Here is an 18,795-nt window from a genome sequence, read left to right on the forward strand (position 1 = left end):
ACCACATTTTCCCTCTGCGCAACCATAACATTCAGTGTCAAGCTAGCGTCAGGGTAAGTCATAGATATACCACGCGAACATAGCAAAACACCTCTTTTAACATCTTTGTGCACAGCGACCGTAACAGTATACTGGTCTGGGTTTCACCGATATGGATGAATTGTTAAACTGCGGTTTGATCGATAGCTGCTCTTGAGCATTTGACTAGCTGTTGAAATAATTGGATATATCAGTCTTCAGATGATCTTGCTTCAGTCACACGGTCTTGCTCTGCAGCCCGAGAGGATCTGGTTAGTGGATGACCCGACCAATGAGAAACAGAAGGCAGAGATGAACCACTGGAGCTGCTGGAAATTGTAGCCATAATGGAGGTGGCGATGATAAATGCACTGAGCTTGAGTTTTCCTGGATATTTGGGCAGTTTAATTCCAAATCTTTCATGACATCATCTTGCATGTTGTAACTGCACGTGTTGTGTGTAAGTATAAATGTTAGATTAATTTTAATCCATCTGGTAAAGCCTCATAAACTGTCATCAACAATTTTCTCCAGCATGTTAACAATAATTTGATGGATGTATTGTTTCAGAATAGCCATTTCCACCATCTTTTCCCCATTGAGTTTACAGTGTGCGTTTCACTGCAAACTTTAAGCCAGTGCGCTGTGAGTTTTTACAGCTGACAGAGAAAATTACAAGCACCTACAGGGCGGCAGTGTGCTCAGTGTGATTTTATTTCATGCATAACTCTCTTTTCCACCTACATCTACAAAGTTATTAAATCATTAGAGGAAAGAAAAATAACATAAAAAGTTTTAGAATTCATTTTAGATCATCTTCATTAGCAGTGTGGACACTTTTCAAGAACTCTGGAAACTTGACTGCCACATGTGCATCTATGGAAAACATATTGTGTCCATAAACAGGAAAAAAGACTCACAATTAATTTCTCTAAACAGCCTTCTACCCTGTCTGCACATGTCTCTTGAGGATTCAGTTTTGATTTGGCTTTTAAAGCAAGCCAGAACTCAGCTGCAGTCTTTTTTTCTGTGAGCGGTCCGGGTATTACTCATGTTGTGGGGACCTAGGTCAGTTTACACAGTCAAATTATGCAGAAATGTCATCCTAATGAGCACAAAAGCCAAGTCCTATGGCATAAATCATAACATTTTAAAGGTGAAGGCATTAAGAATAGGGTATGGTTACATTTTGGGTTTGAAATTTGTGTGTGTGAATGTGTGCACACACCCACTCCAGACTGATTTCCATTCAACTAGTAGTTGTAAATTGTGTTGGCAACTTTGTTTCGGTATTGAATTAAATATCTAATGAAAACAGAAAACTAATTTCTGCTGTGCTTGGTATTTTTGTCTCCCAAGGCATAAATGGTGGAGAATGCATGGATATACTCTGTTTTTGATGCTCAAAGCAAGAAATGTTTTCATAAATCACTGAAACTAAATTCCAAATGATCCCTCACATTTTAGGCAGGAAAGGCTACTTGTTCTGTCTGCATATCTGTAGCCTGCATTCACTTTCCTCCCAGTACACAAAAACATATGTTGCAGAGTAGTCTGGAATGGTTGCAATGTTTTTGTGTAATGTATACTCTCAGTTAAATGTGGTTGTTCACTGATAATAAAAATATAGTCTTAATATAGTATCTCTGTGATTTAAAAGAAATCCTGATGGTGCTTCATGTTTTAAGTTCAAATTTTAGGTTTTTATATTTATGCCGTCCCTTGCTTTTTTAAGCTCTGTTGTGTGATCCTCGTCTCAATCTGTTTTTCATAACTTTTATGAAATTTTAGTGAGGCTGTGTGATATAACGAAGGCGAATCTAGCAGCTCAAAAGTGAAACAAATCCAAGCTGTAATAGCAACAACTTTCATGTAAAAATACACCTGTCCTGTCAGCTACAGTAACCTAGTGAAAGCACAGTGCTAGAAAAGAGTGGGATTTCATTGGAAACTTTAAATGGGTGTCTGCTCATGTGGGTGGTATGTAAACCAGTAAACACTGTGTGAGTGCATAGAGGCCTGGTGCAAATAGACATATGTGTACCTCAGTGTTTGAAGGAATATGCAGAACTGCAGAAATGAGGCATATCGCTGACTGATGCTGCCGGCCGCTCTGCTTCACAGAGCCGGCTTTTCTATCAGATAGACAGCTTGACAATATCCAGACTCCACTCTTTCCGCTACACACAAACACACAAAGGCACGCCAGCAGAATCACACATATAAGCAAATGCACACCCGTGCACACACGGCTTTCTGGGGTTTGTTCTGCTTGTTTCTGGCTGGACTGTTTGTAAGATAAAAGAGAAGATTGTAGCTGAGTACAGTAAAGTCTGACCTCTTAGACAGGCTTTCATTGTTTTGTGTGTAATTGAGAATTTTGAGACCTGTTTTAAACCACATTACAATGTAAGACCTGTTTCTGAAGGATTTAGTTTTCTTAAAAACTGAAAGCTGAATAATGATAAGTGCTTCAGAGATATTATTAAATGTAATTGGGATGAACAGAAAAGACAATTTAATGTTTGCTTTATTGATTATCTGTGTCTAAGTTTGTGAGTGATTATCCAGAAATAGTAAGTTCTGGTATTCCCTTCAGAATTCCAACCACAGTATGTCTCTGGAGTTCATTGAATCCTGGAGCATTTGTGCTCTAGCATCACACAGATGTGATGGTGAGCTATAACAGATGAAATAGATTAATTTACAGTGCCTTCATTTTGTCTGACCAAGATCACTGACTTGTATCTTAAAGGCTTTTTAGTGTCTGCATAGCTTTATGTATGGGGGTCAAGTTTGCCCCAGTAAGTCGCAGATTTTCTGACATCAGGATAGCAAATATACCTGTTTCTGCTTTTAAGAAAACACATGATCTCCACCTCCTAGATGATAAGCAAGAGCTTTGCTATGCTGGGCTATGCTGTAATGTATGTTCTTTACAAGCTGCTGTCAGTGTGAAAAAGAGACTCCAACAACTGCTCACCAATGGGCTAACAGGGGATTGCTTTTATTTTAAAAAGGAGACCTTATCAACAGAATTTTATATATTTTATATATTTCTTTTTTACCCATAATCGGACACACAAAATGGGTCTAGGTCAGCCTTAATTTCAACTCTTCTTTACAATAAGTATAAATACAGTGCTAAGACTGCTAGAGCTGCAACTAATCATTTCGATTACTAGTTATTTAACCAAAATCAAAAATATGTCCAAAAATTCTGATAACGATAGAGGTCATACCTTTGCAGGTACCAAGTTGATTTCTTCAGATATTTGGGGGGGGGCATGTTTATTTTCCCTGTTCATTTAACTTACAGGAGAAATGACAGATCCTTTCATTTGATAAGCTGGAATCATAGTATGCATATAAATAAATATGCATTTATAAAGTCTGTATAATAGATCCGTTAGATGAGTATGCTGTCAAACATGCAATTATTTATCTAATAGTCTAGGTGAAAAGCAAAATTTATGTTTAAAATTACTGAGTGCAAAATATCTTTTAGCACCTTCAGCTTATACGACAACAGATACGTGTGTTTCATAAGCTTAAGACCTAGACTCGGTATAAAGATTTAGCAGTAACCAGCCTGACATGCACACATAGACTCTTATTTTACACACTGCTCTTAGATCAGCCAGCAGAGAAACAGTATTTTTAGTAGCTTGATACATCTCATGATGCTTTTATGATGTGTTTGCAGGCCTGCTAGCTGTGTCTTGCAGTAAGGCTGGTTGCCTTCTGCTCAGATATCAGGTGAGGAAAGGCCTGGAATCACTCATCTTGACAGCCACATCTGGCCCTACTTTCTCTGTCCAGTTGCCCTCAACTCTGCTGCTGCAAACAGACGCCACTCTGATTCCAACCACAAAGGGAAGAAGTTACAATAATAGCAGTTATGATAATAACATTATTGATAGTTATTAATGAGACAGTCAACGGGGAGTTTACCCAGGAGATATACACTCCCCAAAAGAGCTTTGTGGAATAAAGCTATTGTTGCTGCAAACATTTTTTGCTTTTCAGGCTTTGTCCTGCTATTAGCAGAGAGCAGATTAATGCCAGGTGCAACAAGCAATCTTTCTGTTCTCTCTATTTGCTCTTTGGATTATACATAGCCAGTGCTCTACTAGAAATAAAGGGTTGGAGTAAATGCTGAATACACAAACACATTTGAGTTCAGATATAACTTAATAAGCATTACTCACTATTTAAATGTGTCCTCTGTTGAAGCTAGTTGTATCCATTTTTAAATACTATGCCTTTTATTGGCATGACACGTATCCAAACCTTTTACATGCACACGAGTCTGCTCTGCATTTGTCTTCATTCCACTTTGGACAAAGCTATCATTTGGCAAACTCAGGTGGTGCCAAATCCAGAGCTGAGAGCAAATTCTAGCAGGAACCAGACCTGCACAGTCTTCATCTGGTCCTTGTTGAACCTAGGAAGTAAGGGTTAGAGTTCAGGGTAATATTTACATTAATGGAATGAATTCAAACAGATTAAATTTCAAAACAAGAGCCTAAGATATCCAGGAGCAGCCTACAGTCACACATTAAAATATAAACAAACACTTTTGGCACTCTCACTGTATGCCAACATCTGCAGTTGGCCTTATCCTCTACTGCATAGGGAGAATAATGAAGACAGCAGACATAAACATGAGTGAGCAGTCAGCTGCAGAACAGAACAGAACAATCCTGTGCCTGATGCTTTGAGGAGCGCATCACCACAGGAGTCCATGATGGGAAAATCAGTCTGTCTGCATTCTTCTCACTGAATGTTGCTGAAGGAAGAAACTCTGCTGTCGTGTGTAAAAATGAACACACGAAATTCAGAACTGGTTGCAGAATACATTCCAGGTATATCCTGCACCACGTGCAGTCAGTTTATTCAAGTACATCTTACAGAGTACTTACACAGTATGGCTAAGGAATGTTGTCCTCTTTGGTTGTTTGAATGGTTTAGTTTGAAAGCTGAAGTGGTGGAAGCAACTTTGTACACAGTTAATCACAACAATGTTACCTACGCCACAGACAAGATAAACATTCCTCAAAGCTGGGCTCTATTTCTGGTTGATTTACTTCTATTTTCACTATGCGAATAAACTGATCAGTTGATCCACAAAGAACTGAGCAGAACCAGCTTAGATATTGTTCAGTAGCTAATGTAAAAACAATTAATTATTGGAATTCTCATTTTGGATTTGTTTTTATCATAACTGATTAATTATCTTAAGTTTTTAAGCAGGTTTCATAGTACTCACAGTGTAAATACAGTAGTATACACGTGACACAAACCTATACTGCTCCAATTTTGTTTCCCTCCAAGTCTGAAGGTATGTTTTGATAAAGCTGACTTTAAAATAAGTATAATAAAAGTGTATAATGTTACATAATGTCAACACCTTTCCATCTTCTTCTTTTTTTTTTTTTTAATGAAAAGAAAATGTAGCCGGTTGCAAACATACATAGTTGTGGTGCAGAAAGCACCACAGATATGGTTTAAGGGCTCCTGTATACATAAACATATAGAAACAGAGGGCATGTGAATCAGGGAATCCATGAGTTACACATGTTTTCTATCATGTTCATGTGGTCATATGATTCCATACGCGTAAAAAGAATCAAAGTTACAACTGCTTTGTGGGTTTTTCCCAGCCAGGTCTTTAGACAAACTGTACAACTTTGCCGACTGTGCTGGCCTGCACCTGATCCTGGGGCTCAACGCACTACACAGAAATCCAGACAACTCCTGGAACACCTCCTCCACCCTCAGCCTCCTGAAGTACAGCGCTGGGAAGAAATACAACATCTCCTGGGAGCTGGGCAATGGTCAGTACAGCAACATACTTCAAACTGTCTACTAAAACACATGACTTACAATCATATCTGCAGTTTTGATACTATTTAAAATATTTAGAGGAGTAAAAGGAAAAGAAAGCGTTTTAAAGGTAACATACTGTATAGTTTTTATTGCCAAAATCATATCATTATTCTCTCTGGTTGAGTGCAGTAAATTAAATTCGAAGTATAAACTAAATGCAGTATAACAGTTCATGCTTGTATTGTCACTTGTAATACAAATTTGTTACAGAACTAAAGTAAACTGTTGCAGATTTAATGAAGGATTTTTAAGTTCAGTAGCAGTTAAAGGGTTAATCCAAGGGTTCGCATAGGGGTAAACTATTTTTTTCTTTTAATTTTCTGAAAATCTAAAAATACCCTCACATTAAAAACTTATTATCACCCTTTTTTTCAGCCTAAGCCTAAGAGTAGCAGCATATGTCTAATAACTTTATATGTGACTGCAACAAAGGAAATAATTTCAAGTAAATTGCTGAGGTAGCACAAGATATAGAGGACATTTATATGATGAATTAAAGGTTATCTTTTAAAATGTGCAGTTAATCATTTCATAGTTCTCATAAACAGCATATCAACATACACTAATAAAGCAGACATGTTAGCAGCCTATGTTTTTAGGATGAAACAGCCTGGTACAGAAAAATCTTCAGTGAAGTTGTTAATCAACAATGAGTCTGCAAAAGTTCAGTCTTTCTCCTTTTGTAAAAATGCTTCACTCTCTTAGGCTTACTGATTCTGCAAGGCCACCCTGTGTGCTTTGGCTATTCCCTTGAAGCAATGTCCATCTGTCTGTATTACTGTGAATTGGCCAATTATCCTTTTTTTCTACTGGCTGTTGGATATTCTAAGAGCAGGATCAGACTACAACAACAACATCATTCTTTGTCATCTTCCCAATGCTGCTTGTATAAACTCTTATCTTCCTCAGTCTACTGTGTCTTCTCTTTCCAGAGCCCAATGCGTACCGCAGCATGGTGGGTCGTGCGGTCAACAGCACCCAGTTGGCTCAGGACTACACCAAACTACGTACCCTGCTGCAGTCTGTGCGCTTCTACCACCGAGCTCACCTCTTTGGCCCCAACGCAGGACGACCCCGGAAGAACGCCATTCTGCTGCTGGATGGGTGAGTCACCAAGTAAAACAGGGATTGGCCAGGATTACACTCCTTCTTAGGCTGTCCTGCTGGAAAAGAAAGGGGGAAGGTAGCGGAAAGTATGCTGCAGTAGTTTATGCATTAAACACAGTAAAGCTCAGTAAAAGTTTTACGCACGCACACACACACACTCACACTCTGTAGTTGTATTCAGTGTTTATGGATTCCCACTCTGCAGGTTTTAGGGTCTCAGCTTCAGTTATACCATGTCAGCATAAATAAAGTGTCATCTGATTGATAACGTGATGGCGCAACGTCCCACCTGCTTGTCTCACCCAGAAGCTGCAGCAGCTTTGGATTGACTCTGGTCGCTTATCTAACCGCCCTCTTTCAACTGCAGCCTGTCCTCTGCAAAGGTTGCATTGTTACACTTGGTAGCCAAACCTTTACAACAAAAGACTAACCAAGACATTGTCACAGTGTCATTGTGTAGTATTATTCACCAGCATTTGATACAGATTACTATAATCTTTGGAAAACAAAAAGGTTTTCAGACATACTTTCTTTAGCTGGCCAAAATTTTATTCAAGTTGACTGAAAGCAAGATTAAATTGTTCGGACTCTGTTTCACTGAAAATTACTGTGTTGTTTTTGGACAAGTTGTATTGTAGCCACACAATATTGTAGCCCCACGGTTTATCTATCTTGCATTCACAAGCTGTAATTATCTGGCAGATGAAAATCAGAACATTAACAATTCACGGGCAACGTAAGATCATGATGTGAATATGGAGCACAAAACGGAAAAGTAATACCTCCTTTAAGGCGCTGACTCATTTTGTATTGTCTTTATCAATTCATCAGTTCAATGAAGTCTGTCCAAGTATATTTTACAAAGTGTGGCTCACTGAAAGAAACCCTTGAATTTAGGCAAAAGAAACATAATTTGTTGTGATCCTTAGAAATTCAAAACTTCAATGACAAAAGATTTAAAAAAACAAAACAAAAAAAAAACCTCCCCATCTTGTTCTTCCACAAACCACTTTTCCACTGGCAGTGAGCATGTAATTGGCTGTCTTCAACTTAACCTAATCTTAATTCAAAATTAGTTTAAGGCTTGCAGTTGATCAAGTTGGTGATTTACAAAATGCACTTTGGATACAAATAGCAAATCAGTGCCATCAGAGAATAACACATTCTCCTCTTTTCACTAATGATTTGGAAACGTTTGTGCATAACTTTAATTTGGATAATCTAATAGATAACAATAGTGATTGTTAACCAAGACAAAAACTTTTTTAAAAGCGTAATTTGACCTTGCTGCATTACAAATAACGAACCCCAGATTGCCTCTCACAGGTATGTAGGCTTCTTTGGGTATTACTACAAGTCTTAGTTTGTTGAAATTCATTTTAGACAAGAAATTTATCCTTAGTTCTGTCAACCAAACAGCTGACAGTATTCCTCAAACAAAATCATTATTTCCAAAAAAGTAACGCCTTTGTGAGCTTTTCTGTCTGTTGAAATGGAAACAAACTTGACTAAAATGAATGCATCACTGGCCCAGTACAACAAACAAAGGGTGAAAGTCAAACATGGAGGTATATACACAACTCTGTCAGTGTTGGACAATACAAATAAAGTGTGACCTTATGGTGCAATGTTTGCTTTTTTTCCACTGGATAATAAAATAATTTAGTACTATCAAAATTACTTTTTGCCCTTTGTTTTTGACTTTATGAGCAGTATATAATAATTTGATTGATTGTTTTAAATTAGCCTGACTAATACTGGAATTTTGGAAATGCATACACTATCCAACCAATAAATATATACATATAAAATGTATTTATTTTTTTTAGATTTTCCACTATGTTTTTTTGGCAATCCAGTTTGAAGTTTAGCACAAAGAAACCAAGTGGCCATGGTTCTGTTGCAGACATTGAGAGAGAACTGTAAACCACAAGGTTGAAATTGCACTGGTGGACAAACAAACGACACCATATGTACGTTACCTCAAGCAAAAACGTGAAAAGCTTCGTTGTGGTGCACAGGGGATAATATATTCATTATATATATCTATGATAGGCCAAAATCACCCAAATAATAAAATTGTCGGACTCTATATTAAACTCACAAGGGTGGTGTATAAAAAGCTAGTAATATATAGAAAAATGTTGTTATGATCATTTAGATGTTGATAACTTGACAGATATTTTACGTAACATCTTCATGTTTTAAGATGTTACGTGGGGCCCTTATCAAGTCAATCTAAAGTTTAATTACTTTATTCAGACATTCAGTGTGCAATATTTATAAAGCAATTTAAAAACGACCACAGCAAATACAACATGCTGCAACCAAAAGTGAATAAATGCAGGACCGTTAAAAACAACTAGAATAGAATAAAAACACAAACAAGCTCCCATAATAAAACAAAGGCAAGTAAGATCAATGTATAATGCCCGGTCGAAGGCCAGAGAGTATAAATGTGTTTTAAAAATGGGCTGTGGAGGTGACTGTCTAAAGTGCACAGGCATTTATTCCATAAACTGGGGGCAGCAATGGAGAACGCTTTGTTCCCTTTTAGCTTCCACTTAGACTTTTGTATATGTAAAAGCAACTGGTCAGATACACACAGTCATAAACATGACAATGTTGGGAACATTTTGCAATGTCTGATAGATTTTGGTGAATAAATGCAGATGTTAGACGTGCTCCTGCGCAGCAACCATGAAAACTTAACATCTATTTTGTGTGGCTGAAAGGAAGCTATATTCTGCGGTCCACTAATCTGTCACAAGAGGTTTAGGAGATTTATTACAGAGCTAATAAGACAATTAGAAGTGATGGAGGTGGGATATATAGTTCTGGTTTTAATTTGTTAAATAAATGGGGTCAGCATGTCATTTAACCAAAATACCATCTATAAAGTAAATTGAATATGTTTATGTGTTAAAATGTTTTCACATGCACAAGTATATAAGCACATGTGTACTTAAATTCACAGGAACAGTTTAATGTCTCAATATATGTTAGCCTCTCGGCAGCCGCACACATTTTGACAGGTAGTTGGAAGACTATGGAAAAAGAATAATTTGGTATGGATCTGTCTCCACTATGTACTTGAACTACTTAAATCAGTGAAACCGTTAGGAGCTGCCTTTTATCTCACTGAGCACTGACAGTTCAGATTTAGTCAGAAGCAAAAAGGTGTATTTTTTTGCTCACATGTGTGTATGTGTACTGTAATAGTCAGACTGATTAATGAGCAGTGTTATCAGAACAAAGGGAGGACATAGAAGATGAGTAGTGAGAAGAGGAGGACGATTGAGAAGATGAAGAGTCGAGAGCCGGAGTACCCATGGGTCATGGGTGTCGCATTTAACGACACGACGATTCTTGTGTGTTTGACACTGTTACGAGGGGGTTGCTCATGTGTTTGACAGCCCAACTACTCTGCTGCTCTCAGGAAATAAGATTAATTAGATGCTGAGCAGCTCAAGAGTCCAAATATCTGAGCTGCACAGACTAAACAAGCCAGCCCAGTGAAAGTTGTGTTTCTGTGACATGATGTTTAGAGACGCACATTTTGGCATGTCTGATAAGCTGTTACAGCCAAATATGGAGCGATTTGGGTCAGGTAGATCAGGAAACATACACAGATGCAAAGAGGCGACTCTGTGTTTGCACGGTGTTTGTGTACAGGATGATTCTGCTCTCAGATGATTTTCCTTTTATTGATAACAATTAAACTGAAAATTAACAAATCAAATCCTCAAGCTATAGAATCAGCAACTCTAATTAGTTAAAAATAATAATAATAAAACTAGTAGTTTGCAGATTTGCCATGATACTTACATTTGTTTATTTTCAAATTCAATGTTAGACTGAATATGTCGTGAAAGGGTGTGCTTAAGGGATTGAACAGAAATATTGCATTCACTTTTGAGGGACTCAAAATATTTTCAGAGGGTTCAATTTAATTGTCCTTCTTATTTAATTATTTTATTATATGTCTTATGGATAGGTGTAGCATATCTTTATACAGGGAGTGCAGAAGTATTAGGCAAGTTGTGTTTTTGAGGAATAATTTTATTATTGAACAACAACCATGTTCTCAATGAACCCAAAAAACTCATTAATATCAAAGCTGAATGTTTTTGGAAGTAGTTTTTAGTTTGTTTTTAGTTTTAGCTATTTTAGGGGGATATCTGTGTGTGCAGGTGACTATTACTGTGCATAATTATTAGGCAACTTAACAAAAAACAAATATATACCCATTTCAATTATTTATTTTTACCAGTGACACCAGTATAACATCTCCACATTCACAAATATACATTTCTGACATTCAAAAACAAAACAAAAACAAATCAGCGACCAATATAGCCACCTTTCTTTGCAAGGACACTCAAAAGCCTGCCATCCATGGATTCTGTCAGTGTTTTGATCTGTTCACCATCAACATTGCGTGCAGCAGCAACCACAGCCTCCCAGACACTGTTCAGAGAGGTGTACTGTTTTCCCTCCTTGTAAATCTCACATTTGATGATGGACCACAGGTTCTCAATGGGGTTCAGATCAGGTGAACAAGGAGGCCATGTCATTAGTTTTTCTTCTTTTATACCCTTTCTTGCCAGCCACGCTGTGGAGTACTTGGACGCGTGTGATGGAGCATTGTCCTGCATGAAAATCATGTTTTTCTTGAAGGATGCAGACTTCTTCCTGTACCACTGCTTGAAGAAGGTGTCTTCCAGAAACTGGCAGTAGGACTGGGAGTTGAGCTTGACTCCATCCTCAACCCGAAAAGGCCCCACAAGCTCATCTTTGATGATACCAGCCCAAACCAGTACTCCACCTCCACCTTGCTGGCGTCTGAGTCGGACTGGAGCTCTCTGCCCTTTACCAATCCAGCCACGGGCCCATCCATCTGGCCCATCAAGACTCACTCTCATTTCATCAGTCCATAAAACCTTAGAAAAACCAGTCTTGAGATATTTCTTGGCCCAGTCTTGACGTTTCAGCTTGTGTGTCTTGTTCAGTGGTGGTCGTCTTTCAGCCTTTCTTACCTTGGCCATGTCTCTGAGTATTGCACACTTTGTGCTTTTGGGCACTCCAGTGATGTTGCAGCTCTGAAATATGGCCAAACTGGTGGCAAGTGGCATCTTGGCAGCTGCACGCTTGACTTTTCTCAGTTCATGGGCAGTTATTTTGCGCCTTGGTTTTTCCACACGGTTCTTGCGACCCTGTTGACTATTTTGAATGAAACGCTTGATTGTTCGATGATCACGCTTCAGAAGCTTTGCAATTTTGAGACTGCTGCATCCCTCTGCAAGATATCTCACTATTTTTGACTTTTCTGAGCCTGTCAAGTCCTTCTTTTGACCCATTTTGCCAAAGGAAAGGACGTTGCCTAATAATTATGCACACCTGATATAGGGTGTTGATGTCATTAGACCACACCCCTTCTCATTACAGAGATGCACATCACCTAATATGCTTAATTGGTAGTAGGCTTTCGAGCCTATACAGCTTGGAGTAAGACAACATGCATGAAGAGGATGATGTGGACAAAATACTCATTTGCCTAATAATTCTGCACTCCCTGTATACTAAACAGTTCTGGTGTTCATTCCATTTTGGACTTGGAGGCTGTTATTGTCTCTTCAAATGAGCAGAAATTGCAAATGAAAAATAAGTGGAACCAACCTTAAACAGTAAAAAAATAAATAGTTAGAACTGACCTGCTCAACAATTTTGTTCATTTGGAGGATAGAGTGCACTGTTGAGCTAGACAACATAGAAATTCATGGACACTGTGGAAGATAAGTCGTAGATGATCACAGGATCCTTTCCATGATTAAATAAAATCACTACAAAAATCTACCCTAATAAAAGACTTTTGACAAGACAAGTGAAAATAGAGGTTCTACACTACCAGCTCAGTCTTATGTAGGCAGATGTGACTAAGAGCTACCTTTAATCTGAAGCATACTACATCTCTTGGGTGAAGAGTGAAGGCAGTGTAATGCATGGACAAGCATGACTTTCAGTGTAGTTTGCTGGTGATGTGACAAAAGCAGATGAATGATGTCAGAAGTATAAAGTATTGCAGTCTGTGTTTAGCCTCATTCCCAAAGGTAATTCTTTAGCACATCACAGTACAGATGGAGAGTTACCTAAATCTGTAAAAAGGTTTTGAAAGATCAGGAAGTGGAATATTCCACATTGGCTTTGTTATTGCAATAGAGCTGCATTTCACTTGCAGACAAAACCAGAGGTAGAAAGAGCCATGAAGGAACAGTAACTGAAGACAGCTGCAGCAAGGGTTTGGCAAAGCATCACAAAAATATATGGACCCAACAGTGACTGTCAAACCATGTAATTATGCTATGTAAGCTATATAACTATGAAAGAACTCATTTTTATGAGCGAAATCTAGACTGCTGCATACACATATTTTAAAATGACAGGAAATCTGCATAATGCATACACACCATTTGCTGTCTTTTTAAGGAGCTCTCAGCTGTTAAATTACACTTTTCTTATATTTATAATTTGTCTTGATTGATTTTCAGAAATTTGCCTTTAATCCTGAAGTCTAATTAATTACCAATTGCTTACCTGCTAAAAGAATGAACACTGCAACACATTTTATGACAGTTGGCAAAGAGTTTTAGTGAATTATGGCTTTTGTCACCTAGATAGATTTTGTTTTCTTCTTGAGATAAAGTGAAGGTGACATATGTGCACTTGAATTAAAAATATTTTTGTTAAATAAACTGAGCACTAACAGTTAAATGGGTAAAATGTTGTAATATTCATATAGCCATATTGTAATTGTGTAAGGAAGACATAGGTTGTCATATATTGAAGACAAAATACAACGAATCAGTTAATGACATTTGTGTTTTCTTTCAGGTTCATGAAGAATGCTGGCTCTGTTGTAGATGCAGTTACGTGGCAACAGTAGGTATTTTACCCTTTCATTTTTACCCTTTTTTATTATTTCATCTACAGAAAAACGCAGAATTAACCTACGTTCTTCTGAAAGAGAGTAATTCAAAACCATATATCTAACAGCAGAGGCCACACTGTGTTTTTGTACCAATATTGCAAATTTGTCAGCACAGTTACCAAGAGAGACTAATGCATATTCACCAAACCGTGTTTATCCTGCAAGTGGAACAACAGGAAAAGGAGCCTAAGAGACAGTGTGTGTGTTAAATTAGTAACACCTGCCATTTGTCTGTTGCACATACTGTAGGAATGCATACAAATGTATCACTGGTTTGATCTTTTTCCCCAATGTTTTATCTGTATCTTTTTACACCCACATGTAAAATATGTACAAAAAGGCACATTGAGTGTAAACTAAGACAAACCCTTTGTGTCTGAGTGAGTGGTCATTAAGGTGAAGGTCAGGTCTAATTAGGAGAAATTAGATGAAACAGAAGGTGGAAGGGCTGTCAGTAAGGCTTGGAAAAACACCACCCACACTGTTAAAATCAAACCATATGCTCTGGCTCACTCCCTTTGTCAATTAGCCCGTTTTACACAAGAGGTCCAGATTCCAGTCTAACCAGGCTGCGTGACAGAAACTCTGACCTCTACAAAAGAAGCCAACCTAATAAAAGTAGAGACCACTCATTAACACGTCTACGACATAGGTTTTACTCTAGTGCAGCTGTCTCAAGTTGTTTTGAGTCAGACGTGCTTGGTAGGAAAAAAGCACTCGATTTAAACCTGTTTGGAAAGTGTTGTGAATTTGTTAGTATACGTCTGTCTGTGGCTTACAGTCGGAGGTGTCCGGTCGGCACTTGTGGTGATGAAACGTGTTGGTTATGATGTGAAATATTTGTGTACCTCCAAATCTTGAAACAACGATATGTGGTTTGCATTATATTATGACATTTTCTCACAACATTGTAGTTTGACATTTGCAGCATCTTGTCTCAGTTAATGCTTATCCATGTTTGGATTCACCAGCAAGACATGATCAGTATGTGTAGTCGTTCTCTATTAAACTCCCTGATTTTGTCTCTGTCTTCTCTGTATTCACATTTCTTTCTGCAGTTCAGTATTAAGTTTTCTTTCATTTTAGAGGCCTGGATGTCTTTTTTTTTTTTCTGTCATGGTGCTTTAACCCTAAAACCAGATATATATATTTTATCCAAGGTTTGTGATGATAAAACATCTCCATTAATACATTAGAGGTGAATAAAAATGAACTACACTAAACAAAAAAACCTATCCAAATGTCAGGACCTGTTTTGAGGGCCTAACATCCCAGTAGTGGTTGCTTTAACAAGTTTTGTGGATGTTGGGAAATTTTATTTTTTTTTAAATCAAGCTGAAAATGGTGCTTTTTCCTCTCTTGGGCACTTTTAAAAGCACCTCCCTTTTTTAGCCTGACAAGGCACATATAACTTTAGGTCAATTTTCGCGAATCATTACATTTTACAGCAAAGACAGGTTTGAGCTACTGTAGGCTTAGTTTAGATTAGGAGTAGGTTAATATTACACTACCAGATGGTAGTGTGTGCATCTGTGAGATAGTGGAAAGAGCTTGTTGACCTGTTAACTCAAGTATTGCTAACTTAATTTTACCTCTTGTCAGTGTGTAGTGGGGGGACAGTAATGTATGTGCACTTAATAAAACAGGGAGTAAAGAATGGGCTTCACACTGAGCTCACACTAAACTAAAATAAGACATATAAATCATCTCAATAAATATATTGTTTTAAAACAAATTACATTTAAATTAACAATAACACTGACATCTATCCTGAAATTAACAGAACACATTTTTGGGGGAATTCCTGTTGATTGGTTTTTAAGGTAACTGTGATCTATCAGTATTTCAGTCAAAATCTGACTTGCATTATATCGATAGGTTTTTATAGATTTCAGTGAAACATTTATACTCCTGAGAAGATGGATGTTAATGCCGATTCCCTGACTTATCCTCAAGCCATGCCATGTGGTTGACATTTGTGGTTTTCGACAAACTTTAATCACTTTGCTACACCAAGGCTCTCCAGCCTTATGTATAGTGAACTGCCTTACCAACAGGGGCTGCTTCTTGGTGAGAGATTTAAATTAGTTTAAAGTGTGTGAGGACATGGTGCCAGGTTTAAATTTGACCAAGAAAAGTCAACAAGACAGATTTACAATTTTTGAAGTTGCTGTTTAGTTGCCCCTGAGCAAAGCACATCTGAGACTAATTGCTCCAGTGGTGTGGACATCTGGGTGTGAAGCAAAGAAGCAAGCTCCCTCAGTTAAATGCTCTAATAATGAAAGGCGCACTTTGACAAACCTCTCCTTTCAAATGAGCCCTTCTTGATTTAATCATTGTGGCCTTAAAGTGCATTAGAAACATTTTTTTTTTCAAATATATATGTTAGTTAGTTTCACTATTTCAGCAGTGCTGCTTTTTACAAGCCAGGCTAACATGTTACAGCCAGAGGTTTCTTGTTTCCTGTCAGAATGGCAGTGGTATCAGTTCTTATTTATAGCTTATGTAAAGGGGGAGAAATAGATGTTAAAGGTGAAAATCACAAAGGGGCTGTAAATTTACTTGTGAAATCCTAAGGGATGCTACATATTCTTCAGCCGTTACGTAATTATGATTGATCTAATGATAACCTGATGGTCCACATTCAAGGAACACATCCTTTTCTTATTTTGCTACCCCTCTGCTTACTCCCAAAATCTCTTGCTACACCAGATGGACAATTTTCGGTGCCTCACATGCAGTTATTAAAAGTAAGTTGTTCTACATTGTTTATAGTTTAGGGCTTTTAAAAAACCATTAGCAAAAAATTCCACGAGTGCAAAAATTAGTAACAGTCTTCTAAAAGTATCTTCTGTGATCATTACAAATCAAAATGATTTATCTATAAATAAATAAATAAATGTACCATTTCAGCTAAATAGTTTTCAAACTCTGGTACTGATGCAGTTGCACCTCTGCTTCTGTCCATCCTTGTCTGAACTGATTACATCTGTGTCTCTAGGCTGTGCCATATTTTGGTGTTAGTGGAGTGCTAGATACTTTTGTAAGTGAGCTGTCTTTGATGTGGTGCTGGCACTTGGAGAGAGCGGTGGAGAACAAGCTGAGCAAGTAGTCTAAAAACATTCAGTTCCTGTGTTGTAAATTTTTGCATTTTAGTGAATTTTGGAACGTTTAGCCCAAAGTAGTATGCCAAACATTGAATGAACAAATACTTGAGCATTGTGTGTGTGTGTGTGTGTGTGTGTGTGTTCCTGCACTAATGAACCACCAAGTTGAGTGTTTATCTTAAAGGCTAGTGTTGCTTTTTTACTGGATGCTTGTATATACTCTAAGCAAAATTAACCCTAATGGTAATTTGTAGTGTAAGATGTAGATAGAATTTGTGCTGTCTTATTCTGTTTCCATATATGAACTGGAATTTCTTCCCTTAGATCTAGACTGAAGAATTATTGTAAGCTCTCAGAAAAGATGACAGGATAGCCAAATAATTTGTGTAAGGCTATGACTTAATCCGTGCATTGTTTACAGTTTGAGGCCAGGAGCTTGGGACTTCTCCAGTGCTATGAGGAAAATTTCAACAAGGTTAAGCTCAGATTGCAACACTGCTTCACCCCACATAAACTAAATTCAGCTCTGTTCTCAGCAGTTTTGTTGGCACATCTGTCATTTCTGTAGACCTTTCCAAAAAGGTTCAGTAGAGGTTCTAACATAGTTTTTGAATTTATGAGCCCTTAGTTGTTATGATTATATGGTCTAATACTCTACTTTCATAGTATTTACAGTACCATTCTTACTTATGTTGTCCCCATTTATTTTGAAATTTTGATTAAGAAATATACTAACTAGCATTCTCCAAGAGACCTAAGTGTGTCTATTAAAAATTGATTGAGGAGAAGAAAAAAAAACAATTTTACATAAAATATTTTTTACTTCCATCTTTCTAGAAATTTGGCTATATCTTATAACATGTGCTGCTTTTAAAAATTTAGAAAAGGACACATCTACATTATTCCACCTGCTATGCATGCTTCGTTTTCTGATGTTTGTGCAAAGGATGATATTTAATGACATCACTGGGCTTAATAGTTGTAATTTCTTTTCACCATTATACCATTGATCACCCTGAATATTTTCATTTTTAATTTATAACAATACCCAGAGGATAGCATGTAAGAGGTGAACACTTGCTGCTGTCTTTTAAAAATAAATCATAACTATTTACTGAAGCAGTCGGCTGGATAATGAAACACTCAAGCTAAATATGGAAAATTTTAATATATAGGACTCTGGGATACTTTTGACAATATAACTGAGCAAGGCAGTTCTTTGTTCATAGAAATGCTGTTTCTGAAATAACTCTACCTTGGAGAGCCAATCACAGTGTACTGACTAATTAATTGATTGATTGAGTGTACAACTGTTGTCTCCCCCCTCTGGCAGTGAGAGTAATTACACAAACACGATCAAGGTAGTTTTATGATACACATCTCCCAATAAGGAAAAGCCAGACCTTACAGAAGCTGTGCCAGGAGGAGATAAAGGCTGTAGCCTTCTTTGTCATGACAATTACTGTTGTCTTAAGCTTTCTGGTTAGCTGGTCATTACTGGTTGATATAAAATGCATTCCTAACGTCATGCGTCTTGCCACAGGCACCAGATTAAAAACTCTAGGACAACAACAAAATACAAGGAAGTTTACCTGCCACAGATTGGTTTAGTGTTAAGTCGTTTTAACAGTTGAATGTAACAGACATATTTACGTGTTCACCGCGCTAACTTTGCAACTCACT

At 37.5% G+C, this 18,795-nt stretch overlaps 1 protein-coding gene across 1 annotated transcript in view; it reads left to right on the forward strand.

Moving 5' to 3' along the window:
- hpse2 (heparanase 2) overlaps window positions 1–18,795 on the forward strand; it is a 50,019-nt gene that overhangs the window by 20,860 nt on the left and 10,364 nt on the right. Inside the window, exons 4-6 of the mRNA XM_085477735.1 lie at window positions 5,685–5,858; window positions 6,843–7,014; window positions 13,909–13,956. Of these exons, the coding sequence (XP_085333861.1) occupies window positions 5,685–5,858; window positions 6,843–7,014; window positions 13,909–13,956 (394 nt within the window). The remainder of the gene's footprint in view (window positions 1–5,684; window positions 5,859–6,842; window positions 7,015–13,908; window positions 13,957–18,795) is intronic.

The sequence above is a fragment of the Copadichromis virginalis genome, linkage group LG13, assembly GCF_057382275.1.
Source record: "Copadichromis virginalis isolate Kocher_CV1m ecotype Utaka linkage group LG13, C_Virginalis_male_GT1.1, whole genome shotgun sequence".
In the NCBI taxonomy this organism is placed as follows: Eukaryota; Metazoa; Chordata; class Actinopteri; order Cichliformes; family Cichlidae; genus Copadichromis; species Copadichromis virginalis.